The 15,046-nt window shown below is 46.5% G+C and overlaps 7 protein-coding genes across 7 annotated transcripts; 2 read left to right on the top strand and 5 right to left on the bottom strand.

Moving 5' to 3' along the window:
* Positions 1-125: 125 nt before the first annotated feature.
* EDB82DRAFT_59820 (uncharacterized protein) lies at positions 126-967 on the bottom strand. Its single transcript, XM_025730115.2, has 3 exons — positions 628-967; positions 499-562; positions 126-446 (listed from the first exon to the last, which is right to left on the bottom strand). Exons 1-3 carry the CDS (start codon positions 642-644, stop codon positions 270-272), a joined length of 258 nt encoding a protein of 85 aa, XP_025589272.1. The 5' UTR covers positions 645-967; the 3' UTR covers positions 126-269.
* On the top strand, positions 678-2,202 carry EDB82DRAFT_59885 (uncharacterized protein). The gene is made up of 5 exons (XM_065610008.1): positions 678-940; positions 991-1,251; positions 1,304-1,539; positions 1,601-1,854; positions 1,902-2,202. The coding sequence occupies exons 1-5, from the start codon at positions 877-879 to the stop codon at positions 1,948-1,950; spliced, it is 864 nt and encodes a 287-aa protein (XP_065465664.1). The 5' UTR covers positions 678-876; the 3' UTR covers positions 1,951-2,202.
* EDB82DRAFT_551240 (heterokaryon incompatibility protein-domain-containing protein) lies at positions 1,888-5,542 on the bottom strand (the record flags this gene model as incomplete). The annotated part of the gene is made up of 1 exon (XM_025730117.2): positions 1,888-5,542. The coding sequence occupies one exon, from the start codon at positions 5,540-5,542 to the stop codon at positions 2,057-2,059; it is 3,486 nt and encodes a 1,161-aa protein (XP_025589274.1). The 3' UTR covers positions 1,888-2,056.
* Positions 5,543-6,336: 794 nt separating this feature from the next.
* Positions 6,337-8,067, bottom strand: EDB82DRAFT_520809 (uncharacterized protein; the record flags this gene model as incomplete). Its single annotated transcript, XM_025730118.1, has 1 exon — positions 6,337-8,067. The coding sequence occupies one exon, from the start codon at positions 8,065-8,067 to the stop codon at positions 6,337-6,339; it is 1,731 nt and encodes a 576-aa protein (XP_025589275.1).
* Positions 8,068-8,504: 437 nt separating this feature from the next.
* On the bottom strand, positions 8,505-10,284 carry EDB82DRAFT_551234 (uncharacterized protein). The gene is made up of 2 exons (XM_025730119.2): positions 9,825-10,284; positions 8,505-9,774 (listed from the first exon to the last, which is right to left on the bottom strand). Exons 1-2 carry the CDS (start codon positions 9,995-9,997, stop codon positions 8,550-8,552), a joined length of 1,398 nt encoding a protein of 465 aa, XP_025589276.1. The 5' UTR covers positions 9,998-10,284; the 3' UTR covers positions 8,505-8,549.
* Positions 10,285-11,312: 1,028 nt separating this feature from the next.
* On the bottom strand, positions 11,313-12,652 carry EDB82DRAFT_487905 (uncharacterized protein). The gene has a single exon (XM_025730120.2). It carries the CDS (start codon positions 12,568-12,570, stop codon positions 11,596-11,598), a length of 975 nt encoding a protein of 324 aa, XP_025589277.1. The 5' UTR covers positions 12,571-12,652; the 3' UTR covers positions 11,313-11,595.
* Positions 12,653-13,800: 1,148 nt separating this feature from the next.
* On the top strand, positions 13,801-14,887 carry EDB82DRAFT_571739 (proline racemase family; the record flags this gene model as incomplete). Its single annotated transcript, XM_025730122.2, has 1 exon — positions 13,801-14,887. The coding sequence occupies exon 1, from the start codon at positions 13,877-13,879 to the stop codon at positions 14,885-14,887; it is 1,011 nt and encodes a 336-aa protein (XP_025589278.1). The 5' UTR covers positions 13,801-13,876.
* Positions 14,888-15,046: the final 159 nt, after the last annotated feature.

The following is a 15,046-nucleotide window of genomic DNA, read 5'->3' as shown; positions in this document are numbered from 1 at the left end:
TTATGTGTAATTGTCTCATTGTAAATGTTGTTCTGCCCCACAGAGCGAGGAGAAGTATTAAGCTTATGACAGGGATAAATGACCTGTTCCTGCTCTGTAATCACATTCTCAGCCGCACAGCCTGATCTTGTCTAAATCACAAGACCTTATCATCTTGTGCATGGCCCCCAAGCCAAGCCAGAAACTGCACTGCGGCCTAAAAGCCTGCATGTCGTTCATCCACATTAAAAGCCCCGCGCACCGATGATACCCTCCCATCTTTTCCTTTCTTAATTAGGGTCCAGATTATCGAGGCTTATCATCGCCTTGTTTTGAAAGGGTCTTCCATCGCTGTAGCAGAGCGTGCACTTTCCACCCACTGGCGGCGTCGCTACAATAAAGGGCCCATCGCGAGACCCGTCATTTCCGTTGTAATAGACACTGTCTCCAACAGTGAAACCAGAGACCTGAGAGTTTTAGTCAACTTATCAAGTGTAATGAGTGAATCAAGGTTCATACCTGCGCATATGCTCTGACATGCGGGCGCTTACCGCCAGCGATGGCTTTAGTCAAATCTTGATCTCTAAGGAGAGGATGTCAGATTGATATCAATACTCACATCAATCAGTCAAAGAAAGAAACACTGACTCTTCGTTGTTGGACATTCTAACTGTGAATCACAATTGAAAGAGCGACAACCAACAGCTACTGGGATTCTCGCACATACATATAGTGCTTCGCCTCCATACTGAGCATCCCAACGTGTTGCCACACTATTGGCTGCGAAACGCCATGCTGCATATTGAAAAAAATGCCTCGCCATATTCAAGGTAAGATTACCAGCACTGAATCCCACAATCAAGTGTTCTTATCGTCTATACCCCCTTCAACGACGAAATGACTGCTGCACCTCCCATCCTTCCGGTTTCGGCTCATGCAGCGAAACCTCGTGACAGAAACAGTACGACTCAAAAGCCCCAGTACTAATTCCCATTTCTAACAATCCCTCAGTTGAGGATTTCAGGCCAGGATATCCAAGATTTACTTCACTTATCTCCTCTCATGACTCCTTCTTTCTGTTTCGGCGGTTCAGCAGGCTGCGAGCTCGCCTTCTCTTGATCAAGCAAGACAAGTTGGCTGTTCTGGAAAAGAAACTTGATGATATTGATGATGTTGAGCCGGTCGATATATTCCTTGGAAAGAGCCGTATCGATAGAAACCAGGATCGGCTCACCGTATTATCTGACATAGAATCAAATCTGGCTGGATATGGTAGGCGCCATCTCTGAATGATGAAAATGGTAGAAGCTCATGACTCTTGCAGACGATTTATTAGAGAGAACAGAAAGAACTCTCAGCTTTGGTCGTGCTGAGTCAAGAGACATACAAAGCCTGAGGAACTGGGTCGATGGCAACGAATCTGTGGCTAGAGATGAGACATCCTATCTGTCAAACAAGAAGGATTTATTCTCACTATCACCTAAGATAGATAATGCCACTACCCGGTTCGAAGACTGGATAGAAGATAGAGTGGCACAAGTCTCCCACCTGCTTAACGTAGTAAGTCAAGCCATCAGGACCACCAGCCGTCACCCCAAAACGTTCACTAACATGGCAACAGGACATTCTGGGTCGTGATGCGTCATCAGATCCAAACGTCTTCATATACTCTGGTCCGTTCATCAAACGCGCAGCAAAGGCATTGCTGATATGTCTGGCCACGATGTTACTGCTGCTTCCCATAGTCATCTGCAACCTGGTCTCCGATCTTGCTATGCGTCTGTTGATAATAATGCTCTCGACTGTTGTCTACCTGATCGTACTCTCTGGGTTGACTCGTGTCAAGACGATTGAGTTAATTGTTGCTGGGACAACGTAAGTGGCTTCTTGAATATCCAGTATTGAAACTAATAATAGGACAGATATGCCACTGTTCTTACTGTTTTTGTATCAGGAACAGACGGGAGATGAAAACTGTCCCCCCCCCCCCCGAAGTCTTTCACAGATGTCCAGAAATAAGAATTTCGTATGCATCCAACAGCTTTTTATAAGAATACTTTTCATGGTCCCCTGATATCTATGACCTTTGTATCTCTCTGAGTACTGATGTGTTTTCCCAACCCGAGAACCCCCTTTGTTCCAGTATACGATCAGCATCACTTTCAAGAGTAGCTGATCCTTGAAAGAACACTTCTCGTTTGTAAATGAACAGTTCACTTGGCCGCCCCTTTTCTAGAACACGAAACACAGAATCATACTCCCAAGCTACCTTGCAAATTTTCTCTGTAAGTCTGAAATTGGTCCCCGGTCGATTGAATAATTCCAAAAATGTTTCAAGGCCACTTGCTATTGCTCTGATTGCTTCTACCTCAGTGACATCTGTCTCTGATCTTTGGAGTCCGAGCAACATCTGGTAACTGGAATCGCAAGCTCTTGACTGCTCAAGTATGTTGTCCGTGATCTGAATTTTGCTTTTCGAGTTGCTGATCAAGTATGTTAGGGCTTGTATGCCAGCGATAGCTGCTTGCTTGGTGACAAGCTCTGTAATTTCGATATCGGATGCCCAATTCTCAAAGATCACCTCTAGTACCGGTATGCCTACCCTGATAGCCAATTCAAGCATCTTGTTCGTTACGTTGATAGGCCTGATACAGTGGTGGAAAAGAAGCCGGAGTGTTGCTGGATCTTTCGCCACGGCGCGAACAAAGAGTTCCTTGTCCAACTCAACTTTGGAAGGACACACCTTTAGCAAAGTCTCCAGAGTGCGCGGGTTGTATGACGCAGCGGTGTATATGGCCTTTCTGGTCGTATAAATAGGGTCGTGACAATAATTAAAGAGAAGCTGCGCTGTTTTTGGTCCTTGCGCGGCTGCTGCTATGAAAACACTTCCATCTATTCCAACTTGAATTCCGGAGGACATTTTCAGGACTCTTTCAAGTGTCTTTCGGCCCGTCTGGATTGCCGATCGGAGTAGCTGGTCACTAATCAATACACCGCCGTCGCATTGATCGAAAAGAAACTGAAGTGTTGTCGAACCCTGTGATACTGCCGCCCCAAAAGCATTCTCCTCTATACAAATGGTACGTTTGGGTGTCTCAAGAATGATCCGTAGTTTTTCAATGCCAGCTGAGATAGCCTTGACCAAAACCTTGTCTGGTATCATGATCGGATGCTGAGAGTGTTGGAGAAGAAGCTTGAGTACCGCCTCATTCTCATCAATAGCTTGCATAAAGGTAATCGCGTCTAATTCAACGGGTTTTTGAAAAGCCTCGAAAATAAATTCTAGGAGCTTTACGGGCTCACTTGGGCCATATGTCATCAAGTTCATGATAAGCTCCGGCCCAGGATCCATTTCCAATTTCAACCGTCCGAGAAAGGATTCCAGGTCATGATGGTTCGTGGCGATCATCCAGGAAGCAATGCTCCTTAACATAGCCGGGGGTATCTGTTGCCGCTCGAAAAAATAATTGAAAAGATCAGGATAGCTCACAAGACTTCTCTCGGCGACCTGGAGAGTAATCAGGAAGTCGGTTTCGCATTTGCTCAGGTATATGTTTACGAGATGGCTTCCATGATCCAGTAGTTTTTGTAGCGCAATATCGCCGACATCTTTCAACATACCCTGTCGGCCTAGAAAAAGCAGCAAAGATTGTTCTGTGGGCTTTTTTTCAAGCATGTTAATGAGGAGCCGTGTCGATATAGAAGAAAGCTGGGACTGGAACTCTTGTATCGAGGTTAGAGAGAAACCACGGGTAGGACTCCGATCACCATAAATATACTGACACAAGTCCCGGACAACCATCTCCTCTTCCTTTGTGTAGTCAGCTTCAATTGCATTGCTGTCCATATCTGATGCCATTCCCATCAATGCGTAAACCCTATCACGAGGATCTGAAGCTTCGCTTCCTTTAAACTTGCACAACAACGTGCAGATATTCCGATCCTGAGCCCACCAGGACGTGTCTTTTGAGGGCCCAGGCATGATATCTAAGACAGCTCGACATTGCTCGCCGACGTGTGAGTCGATGATATGAGGTAAGAGGGCAAATAGCTTTGCCTGTATCTTGCCCAGATTGCTTTCGATGGCGGCTCTCTTTGCATTGGAAACCTCCTGCAAGACCCAGACCCTCATGAACCAGGGGTTTGCCATAAATGTGTTCAATCCGTTGACGAGCCTTGTGTTATCAGTGAGGCCAAAACTGCTTTCAACTTGATGCCATGTCTCTTTCCACCGTAAATCATCGCGAGGCCATCTCCGGAATGCCTCGGAAGGAAGTTGTTTCGCAAACTGATCAACTACCGTCTTGAACAAAGCAGCATCACCGCTAAGATAGCCAAGCCAAACGATGACATTGTCAGCTTTTCGGTAGATTTCACCCATGTGGTTAACCTGATGACTGCGCTCCTTGATGTTACTCTGATCGATGCATAAAGCATCAACCCAGAGTATTCGATCTTGGTCTTGTTGTCTGAGATGATGCAAAGCATCGTGCAGGCTTGTCGTGATGGACATTGCTTTACCGTCTACCGTAATCTCGCTGGGCGTACTTTGTGTGCCCCAGACATATGAAAGTGCTTCATAAGGAATTATACTCTCCTCCTCATCAAGGTAAGCCTGGAAAAGATTACATCTTAGTGGAGACTGGACGCCTCGCTCAAGTTGGATTAGACGGAAGCCTAGTCGTTCAAGTCCAAATGGCTCGTAAGAGAACAGATCTGTGAAGCGGTGCTGCTTTTGAAGCAGATTGGAATTTATCTTGCTGGCGATCAATATGGTGTAAATAACTGCAGCCATCCCTGATCTTTGCTCTCTTGTGGTGTTTTCGAAAGTGTTGGTTGTTCTTGTTACACCGCAAATGGTCAGGAAAGGGAGCTGGGGCTTCAGTTTCGCCGCTGCCCGTTCGAAACAGAGAACTTTGCTGTCGCGCCCTGTCTTGACGAGATCATCTTCGGACAGATGATCTTGTGAGGATGCAATTTTACCATGTAGAACCCTGAAAGACTTGCTCCAGGCTAGGTTCTCTTGTTCGTTTGCAGTGCTGCAAGTAATCATGGCTTTGTTGAATAATTCTTTTTGGCATTCCCGACGACCTGGCGCAGACCTCAAGCTATCGATGACGGATTGGATAGCATATGGTGGACGACTCATCTGATGAGTGACAGAAAGGCGATTGAGAAGGCTTGTCTGGCTAGCATCGAATTGGACTAGGCCGGGTTCAATACCCTGGGGAGTTCCAACGACAATGTCGCCCGTCTTTGCAATACCATCTGCGGGTGCTATCGCGTCTACTCCAACCAAGAAGCCGATCCGTATGGAGGGAAATTCTGTGAGGAGATCACTGACTGTGTTGTGTACAAAGAGCGCAATGTTAGAATCATGCCCGCAGCCACCAGCCAAGACGAAGTGATGAGGACCAATTTTGCCAAGAGTACACAGCGCTCCAGAGTTTTTGAGTGCGTATTCACAGTGTTTATTCTGTAACAAGATGACAACTGTCTCATAATCTTGTCTGAGAGGGGCCACCAAAGCGATTTGATACTGACGATTGTCGGAGATTTCCATGGCCAAATACTGCCGAGATTTGTCGAGGAACCCGGAAGAGAAAGAGAAAGAATGATGATCTCTAGGCAAAAGTTACAAGGGCCACTGTAACAATTAATTGGGGCTTAGCCAGGCTGTTTGATGGTGGTGGGTTGAAACACCCACCTATCAGACCCTTGCAATCGCAAACACAGCCTCAAATGTGCGATGAGGAAGACATCAGCAAGTAACAAAAGAAATTGTTATTCGAGATATTTAATTCGATTCTCATGAAAGAGTGACATTAAAAGCGATATATATGAACTGTGTAAGCCACCAAGCGTGAATGATAGATAGACATGTCATGTACTTGCCCGATCCCTAGGGCATCATCTACTTGACTGTATCAAAGGTCAGAATGGCAATAAAGTATTTCTACAACATCGTGTAGTGAGACACTTACTTTTATTACGAACATCATATCACTCACTCTCTTGGAATGTAGTTAATATCCAATTTGGTACAAACAAGGTAAATTGCTACACATATAGGCATGATCAGAAACTCCTTAAAGGAAGAAAAAGTACACTTTTCAACTTACCAACCCTGCAAATCAATCACCCAATATCTGCTTCCTCCAAACCTCCATCAAGAGAGTGCTGAATCGTAGCATCATCCTAAAAATAGCCAGCTTAATCTCAGTCTTCGTCCATACGTTCATCGGGCAAATATTCAGACACATCCGACTCGTCGGATTCGTCCAAATCTTCATCCACCTCCATGTCATCCTCGCTCGAACCCGGCAAGGCAAACAGATCCTGTATTTGCCTAGTTGTTTACGCTTCAGTCGCCTCTTGTTGTTGACGTTTTCGTGCTTGCGACTCTTCCAACTCTTTCTCAGACTGTATCCATTTCTGTGAAATCCTCTCAAGAAACGCATCGTAGTCAAACTCGTACCACCACCGGAGCCCACGTGTCATAGATATAAAGTTCTCATCTATCACTTTTCCATCCTTCTGCTTCCACAAGCTCCCTTTTTTGATCCACGGGTAAGGATACTGCTCTGCAGAGATATCCCGCTGCTGTAAATACTCTTCCTCATAGAACATGATCCATGGGTGCCAGGAATACTCAAACTCAAAGTGATGGACTCGTGGTGGAGAGTCGTAATCGTCTACGAGATCATAGAAGACAAGACGGAGAGGATCGCAGATCAACTGCCAGCACTTCTTTCCGTCACGAGCCCTGTCTAAACCCCCAAGTGACTCTGCCATGGCGGCGATACATTGCAGAGCTTCAAGGATGCCTTGCAACGCTTGCGTTTCGGTGTCGTCGATGAAATTGTACTTCTCCAGAAGCTTTATCTTTTCTTCAAAGATATCAGCAATTTCGCCGTTGTATGCTTCTTTCCAGTCCTGTGTCGTATCCAGTACGGCAAGAAAAAGGTTCCTAGCTAATGCACCTAAGTTGGGCCGGTGCTTCCACTTCCGGTGCACAAAGTGAAAGGATTGTTCATCAACCAGCGACCAGCCTACCCAGCTGGCCATGCTTTCAGGGCACCCGTTTAGTGTTCGGTTGTGGCCATCATCTCCTCTCCGTTGGTTGTGGCCATCGTGTCGTTTGTAGAGTTCGAGCAGAACTCCAAGGAAACGAGGTGGGCATTGTGGCTTCATGGCCGCGTTCATTGGAGTATAGATATCATCTGAATCACTACCCCGATGAGTCTCGTAGACGTTGAGGTTGTAAGGGATGAGATATCCATGGTGGAGAAGCATGTCAATCATCTCACAAATCCCTTCGGTGCGGTCCCTGTCGCCAGTGCTCTTGTCGAGAGTAAGAATCAAAATTTCGGGCATGCTCAAAGTCTTCAACTGAGCACTCAATTCCGCTTCACTCTGTCGCTCCAGACCAAGACCACCTCCTGGTAGTTCCAAGTTCTTCTTAAGGTGTGGCGTTTGTTCAAAGGCGCTGTACCCATTGTCCAGGAGCCATTGCAGAGCCTCAATAGACTTGCTGATAGGTACCGAGCCATTCTTGACTGATTCTAAGAGACAATCAATGGGTAGGTGAACCAGATGTCCTTTATGGCCTTTGCATTTGCACTCTTTTTCCAAATCCCAGTGCGTGTCCGGTGCTGCTCCAAACTTAGCACACCGTTTCATTGCATCGAGATCAGTGTGCTCAAGAGCGGAGCGAAAGGCATAACAGTTATTCGCAAGATAGAACGAGGGGCAGACACGATAAAAAAAGCTGGAAGAAGCCAAGGCAAGGTTCCTCATGTCTCGAGCTGAGAGAATGTTCATGCACACAGCAACTTTCTCTGGAGTCTTGAGCTCTGCAAAGTGGGAGTGCGTTGGAGACTCTGCTAGAATCTGGATCTCTTCAAACTCAGAGTTTGTTGGAGACTGCGGTGGCGTCTTCTCTGTTACTTCAGTCTCATTTAGGATCTGGAGAAGAATCTCGGTGGGGAGAAGAGCCAGCTTCCCTTCCTGTCGAGGTTGAGTAGGAGTGATCTCTGAAGATGAGATCTGAGTGGTGGAGTTCTTGTCCTGGTGATGGTTAAACATTTTTGCGGTGTTGATTCGTTGAATGTTGTTAGAAGTTTTTAGTTGTTGATAGTTCGTGTTGTTTGTGGTTGCGATTATGAGTTGTTGTTGATTGTTTTCAATGGTTGGCAAGCACGACTTATACCTAGAGATTTTGAACAATCCTACTGTATCTATTTCAACTTGAGAAAGCCTTCAACAAAGCACATCGAGAACAATCTCACAATCAAAGACCTTGTTCAGTAAAAACCGTATCAGTGCGGTGGTGTTTTGACCTATTTATGGAGGGACTAGACCGAATCGGTTGTTTGACTCGAGAACATGACACTTTTACTCGGTGAGCTCATTTCAAGACAAAGGTGTCTTCTTACTTTTTGAAAGAGATTATTGCAGCTCAAAGGCGAAGAAGTTAGGTATCAGTGGCTGGGCAAGATGATTGAACAGATTTATGAAATTATGGCTAGTCTTGCCTCTAAAGGTATTGCTTTTAGGATATCATTGTATCATCTTCCCCCCCACCCCGATAACTCTTTATGACATGCATCCCATCCATCAAAATACGGCGCTCTGGCCTCTCCTCCAACTTTGGAACCTGCAGATCTCGCAAGAGACTCAAGCATCATATTACCCCAAAGCCAACTTGCTGGTCCCTTACCAGGATGTAAACCGTCTTGATATAAACTTCCAAGAAGATGTATCAGCTTGGACCATTCAAACATTTCGTGTCCAGCTTGTTCAGCAACGGCCCTTCCTAGACGGTCCATCTCCATCATTATCGCATCTTCCATACCACTTTCTTTATGGACTGTCAAGGCTCGGAACATTATGGGAACATCCTTGCCAAATTCATCGTTGAGACGTTGCGCAATCTTCTTGATACGCGCTGTTACGAAACGAACTTCTTCCCATACCATTTTTCGATGGTTCAAGGTCATGGGCTTCTCGCCCTCGTTGTGCATCGCCTTGCCGCTCAGCCAGAACGCTTTCTGGTCCCATAATCCGTTCTGCCAGAGAATCAAGTCAGGACGACCAGCAGGGCCATTGATGGGTGTCTCGTGGGGTTTCCAGAACTTATCCCAGCGTTCCTCCCATGCGACATCTTTCATGTTCTCAATCCACCACCAGTCTGGTCTGTATGTGAAGGAACCGGCGGAGTGGTAGTAAATCAACGTGAGGTTGAAGGCAGGGACTTCACATAGGCCTTTAGCTTGACGGGCTGTGACATCCTGGATAGGGAGGTTGATCTTGCCACCGAACTCTTCGCAGAAGAATTGTGTCATGTAACGATCGACCGAGTCACCAAACATGACTACACGACGGCCCCACAGCCAACCTAGGCTATTGGCTTCTTTCATGTTGACAAAGTCGTCAGCTGTTGCGTTGAGAGGCGGAATGTTGACTTCTTTGTGTCGACGACGACTCTCGACAACGGCCATGCGCATCCATTGTTGGGGGTTTTCATCTGCATTAAGAAAATCGGGCTCGACGGCGGTATCGTTGAAAACAAGCTCATGTGTGGGTGGGTACGCAGCGTACTCTGGTGGTTCAGAGTTGAGAAAGTCTTCGGTGAAGGGAATCCATTGTGTATCCCTGTAAGCCTTCTTGTCTGTGGGGATGTAAAGGTACCCGGGACGTCGGTAGGGATCTACGCAGTTTCGAGCAAACTCGGGTGTAGGTTCTGGAGTGATTGTGCTTTGAGGTGTAGGTGTTGATACAAAGGAAGTTACACTTCAGGGTCAGTTAACAAAGAGTTGTGTCTGGTGGTGGAGAACACTTACGTTGGTTGCGACGAGCCATAGTACTGTTGGGCCTTTTGGTGCGCAAACTGAACAGGTGATGTTACAGAGTCGGAAAAGAATGTGCAAAGAGTGACAAGGAAGAAAAGGCCAACGGCAAGACAAGTTCCTATCCTCAGCGCAGGGCGCGATGATAGAGTTGTGGCGACAGCCATGGCAGACGTAAGAAAAGGAGGAGAAAGAAACAAAAAAAAGACGAACACAGTATCACAGTATAGGGACTCCTTCAAGCAGTGGGATGATAGAGTTTTAAGATATCTCTGTCTGCAAAATAAAGTGGTTCTTGCTGACGATCCAACATAACCCCCTGAAGTCAGCACGTACAGGGTCCTTTTGTTCCCCCAATGGATGCTTGTGGTATGATCTGATCCATGAGTCCGGGCTGAAGGATTTGGGAATTGTTATTCTAGTGGGCAGTGCGTTGTTGTTTGTTGGTTGTGGTTCATTGTGCTGTTACGCGGCTCATGGACTTGGCGAAACAACCCTTGTGCCGGTAGCCAAGATGCCGGCGTTACAGAAGCGAAGGGACCGTTTTCACTAGCCAGCCCTATAGTTTATGACGATCCGAGAGTCTAAAACTTACGATATGGACGAGTCTGATAAAACCAAAGTTTGTTTTTGAGTCGGTGGTTAACCATCAATCCAGACGCTCTAATCTAGACGCCATTCGTTGTTCACCTTGAACAATGGATTGTGAATAAAACCACTTTGTGGAGACAAAGAAAAGGATGACGAGTATCGTATGTAGATCAGCAGGAGGCAATCCCCGAATCAGATTCGGTCCATAATAAAAATTCAAGCTTTTGCCAACAATTCGCTTATACCCAAGGGACGAAACATGGGGACAATATCCGTATCCCATATCAATTTTCTTTTTGTTTTGTATGAAGAAAGCTTCAGATTAAATACAAGATATGGATAAGCCTGCGATATAAAGGTCTTGACAATAATCGTATGATATACAGACCGAATTGGTAAACATCTCAAGACCAAATAACCTAAAAGGTCATGACAGCGTCTGACAGAATCCTTCGTCTCGCCGTTTATGGTTGTCTTAATTTCGCATGCTGTGTCGTAATGCATCCAAATGTCAATCCTTCTCGGTTTTTATCTCTTTGCCCAGACATGAGGCTAAACATGACATATCTCTGGACACGGACTTCTGAATGTCGTCACCAAATTTTCAGATAAACAAAACTCTTCGATTTCACTGCCCGGTTTCATCTCCTGTTTCAGACACGAGAAAAGACCCGGAAATACACTCTGCCTGTCACATTTGCGCTGGCCAAAACAGGGAACGGGCCTGTCAAGCCTGTAAGCTTGTAGCTTAGTTTAATTTTAAAAAGAATGGGTCTTTTCGCTACTGACCCACCTGTTGAGTTGTTCCTTTTCGTGATCCTGCGCCGCTTGCGCCGTTCTCTGGGAATAAATATTGAGCATGTCTCTTCTTTAAAGTGAGACATTGGGTAAGTTTAACCTTTTGACAAAGCGCCACATCTTTACTGTGCCTCGACTTCCTAGCCACAGACGAATAATGATGACTGTTCATCCTGTGCCCTTGTCTTTGGTCGGGAGTGTGGTCAAGACGATCTCTTCCCATTTGATACAAAAATCATCAAATATGTTCAGGAGACTCCATCTTTAAAAGTCACATATCATTAAACGTGCAAAATATTTGAATGAATCTCAGATTTATTCCATGGGTATGTATCTACGTCATCCACTGATCTCTCACTCCTAGGTCAATCTCAATTTAAGCCGAGCGGACGAAGCGAGACTTGCTCTTCCATCCCCAAGCAGTGACATCACGCTTGCTCATGACAGCAACGCTCTCATTGTAATCGCTGGTACCATTGGCAGGGTCAGCATCCCGGGCCTCGCAAAGGGGGCCAGCATGAGGAGCGCCAAGAGCACCAGTGACAGCAGCAAAGTGTTGCTTCTCAGCAGTGGTAGCAATCATGTTGGTGGCAGCCTCCTCAGTCCATCCGTTGATGAAGTCACCGTGAGAGCACCAAGCATCACCACAGGCAAGCTTGAAGGGTGCCTCGCCTTGCCAGCCGTTGGGAAGGACCTTGCGAAGGTCGTAGCGGATGCTGAAGCGCAGCTGGGGCATGGACTTGCTACCCTCGGGACACCAGTTCGCGGTGCCGTAGTCGCGTGACTTGTATGCGGTCTCGAGAGTTTTCTCGTTGACGCACTGAGGGAAGTAGAGAAGCTGCTGAAGGTGGGTGTCGCAGGTACCAGTGGGAAAACCATTGGCACCAATAGGGACGGCCTGGCTCTCACAAGTCCACTCAGCCTTGGCATCGGGAGGCATATCGGCCTGAGTCTTGGCCATGGCATCACCAGCCACCATCTTCAGGTTCTGGGGGATAGCGACCTCAGCAGGTGTCTCACCAAGGTTGTAGTACGCACTGAAGCGCATGACGGGAATAGGCTCGTAGTTGGTTCCATCGGTGGTGTACAGTGGTGTAGGAATCCAATAGACGGACAAATCGTTGGGGTTCTCGGCGTTTGTGCAACCCGCCTGGAGCTCGGCGCTGGTCTTTGTGTTGACGGTGACGGCATCGGAGCCGAAGAAGGAGTGCAGATGAGACTTGCCGTGCTCGCCGGGGAACACGATGGGGTCGATGTTCTTGAGCATGAAGGGGGAAGCAACGTTGACTTGGGTGTAGGCCTGAGCGACACCCACTAGGAGGCCAGCAGCGAAGAGAACGGATGAAGACATTGTGGATGAGGTAGAATGGATACAGACAGGGTTGTTTAAAGTCAAAGTAAAAGTGTAGTGAAATTTAATGACAGTCAATGCCAACGAATGAAAAGAATAGTGAAAGAAAAACGAATGTTATCTGAGAATGAACTGGAGAGCTAAGGAAGAGAGAAATGCATAGATCACGACGAAATCATGGTGTTTTAATACACCAACACTTCAAATGCCAAGTCCATCAGATAAGAATATCGTCCTTTCTTCAAAGTGTAATCTCCGTTGTTGTTTCGAGCCGAACTGGGTCGTATATGGATGAACCAGGTTAAGACCGTCTTATTATTTGCGGAATAATTCATCGCAGGACGGATCTGTAACAGGGAGTTTCTTGAAAGTTGAGCGTTATTGGTCAATTATGGTTCGACTGAAAGCATCAACCCTGCGATCAAGTTTTGAAACAAGGGGCGTAGCTGTATTTGGAGGTTTCCGTGTTTCCAACTACGCACAATAGTGCTAAGCGATCTTGGGCAACTGTGTTTAAACGCTGAGCTTTCAATTGATCAACACTATATAGCATAGAGAATAACACTGAATGTAACATAAAATCGTACAATTCTAAGCTTGCTTGAGGGTAAAGACGATTTAGATTGTTATCATGCGTTTGGAACCTTGCGCTGTAGATTGCGTGAACAAGGGATTCACAGTTTGCTCTTGGCAGAGACGTAATATCTCCGAATATTCCCTGTATTTTGATGGATTAAATATAGAACTAGGGGTTCCCTTTCCGCGTATTTTGCTTTTCAATACGCGTATCTAAAAGATGATATATTCATTTCCCACCAATACTCTTTGCGTTGTCTCAATACGTTTAGTTCCGTTCTTGGCCATTTGTATTTCTAGTGGGTCTGGGGTAACCTACACAGTTGGTGATACCATGAAAGAACGTGTTAGTCTCTTCCATCCTCCAAAAGTCACGAGGCTCTTAACTAGATTGCGACGCGTTCTAGATTACCCCGATGTATCATTCTACTAACGAGTTAAAGACAACTAACCATTAATCAAAGCCAATCATAGATAAACTGTACCAAAAGGGTCGATTTTGTGGTCGGGTTCTCTAGCCTCATTCTCTATCGGGAAATTTTCCGCTATCCCACCTAAAACGCCAGATCAGAAAGAACAAGACAAGCAATTGCGATAGTCTAGTTATGCTTATAGATACCGAAATAATAATATTATGAACCAAAGAACCTCTCCCCCATATACCATCTGCCACGATCTTCATATTGACCCTGTTTCTTCCCAACAAACCAACCACTCCAAATAAATCACTATGCGATCAAAACGAGTCATCTCCATCGTCACCTGCCACGCTGAAGGCGAGGTCGGCGATGTCGTTATTGGCGGTGTTATCGACGTGCCGGCTAAGACCATGCACGATAAGCTTGTCCACTATATGTCAGAAAAGGATGACCTACGGAAACTTCTCCTTCAAGAGCCTCGTGGTCGGCTGGAGATGAGCGTGAACTTGGTTGTCCCTCCTTGTCGCCCTGACGCTGACGCTGGGTTTCTGATTATGGCCCCTGGCGATTGGGTTCCCATGTCTGGCTCCAACTGCGTGTGCACAACTACTGTTCTTCTCGAGACGGGTATCGTGCCCATGGTCGAGCCCGTCACAACAGTGCGATTGGATACTGCCGCTGGGCTGGTAGTGGCTACTGCCGACTGTCAGAACGGAAAGTGTAAATCAGTCTCTTTCGATAATGTTCCTGCTTTCGTCTACGCTCTAGATAAAGAAATCGACGTTCCTGGCGTGGGCACAATTTCCGTCGATATCGCCTACGGAGGGCAGTGGTACGTGCTGGTCAAGTCAGAAGCACTTGGTATCAGAGTCGAGACCATCAACGCCGACCGTCTCGTTGATTTCGGCAAGAGGATAAAAGAGGCCGTCTTGGCAAACTGCATGCCGACACACCCAGAGAACCCAGCCATCTGCGGTATCAACAACACCATCATCACAGAGCCTTTGGAAGACGGCCCTAACGGCAAGATTGTTAAGCACACCGTTGTCGTGACACCTGGACGTCTGGACCGAAGTCCTTGCGGGACAGGAAGTTCGTCACGCTTGGCCATTCTTCACGCAAGGGGGCTTATCAAGGAAGGCGAAGAGGTTACGTTTAGGAGTATAATCAACACCGAGTTTGTTGGGAAGATTAGGGGGACGACTAATGTTGGCGAGCTTGATGCTGTGCTCCCAACCATCAAGGGGCGGGCTTGGATTACGGGTGAGAAGAATGTGCATCTTGACCCTGAGGATCCTTTCCCAACGGGCTTCCTGCTTTAGGAGAACGTTAATAGAAATGAATGACACAACGGAATTGTTCCTGAGAAAACATTTTATTTGATTTGCAAACGTGATTTAGAAGAACCTGTTCATTGAGTTTCTAGGTGTGATTCTAAGAACACAACACAGAACAATTGAGCTGCAAGAAATCTCTGGATC

The sequence above is a fragment of the Fusarium venenatum genome, assembly GCF_020744135.1.
Source record: "Fusarium venenatum strain MPI-CAGE-CH-0201 chromosome Unknown EDB82scaffold_1, whole genome shotgun sequence".
NCBI classification, from domain to species: domain Eukaryota; kingdom Fungi; phylum Ascomycota; class Sordariomycetes; order Hypocreales; family Nectriaceae; genus Fusarium; species Fusarium venenatum.
The sequence above is the reverse complement of the archived record's forward strand: the minus strand, read 5'-3'. Positions and strand labels throughout refer to the sequence as shown.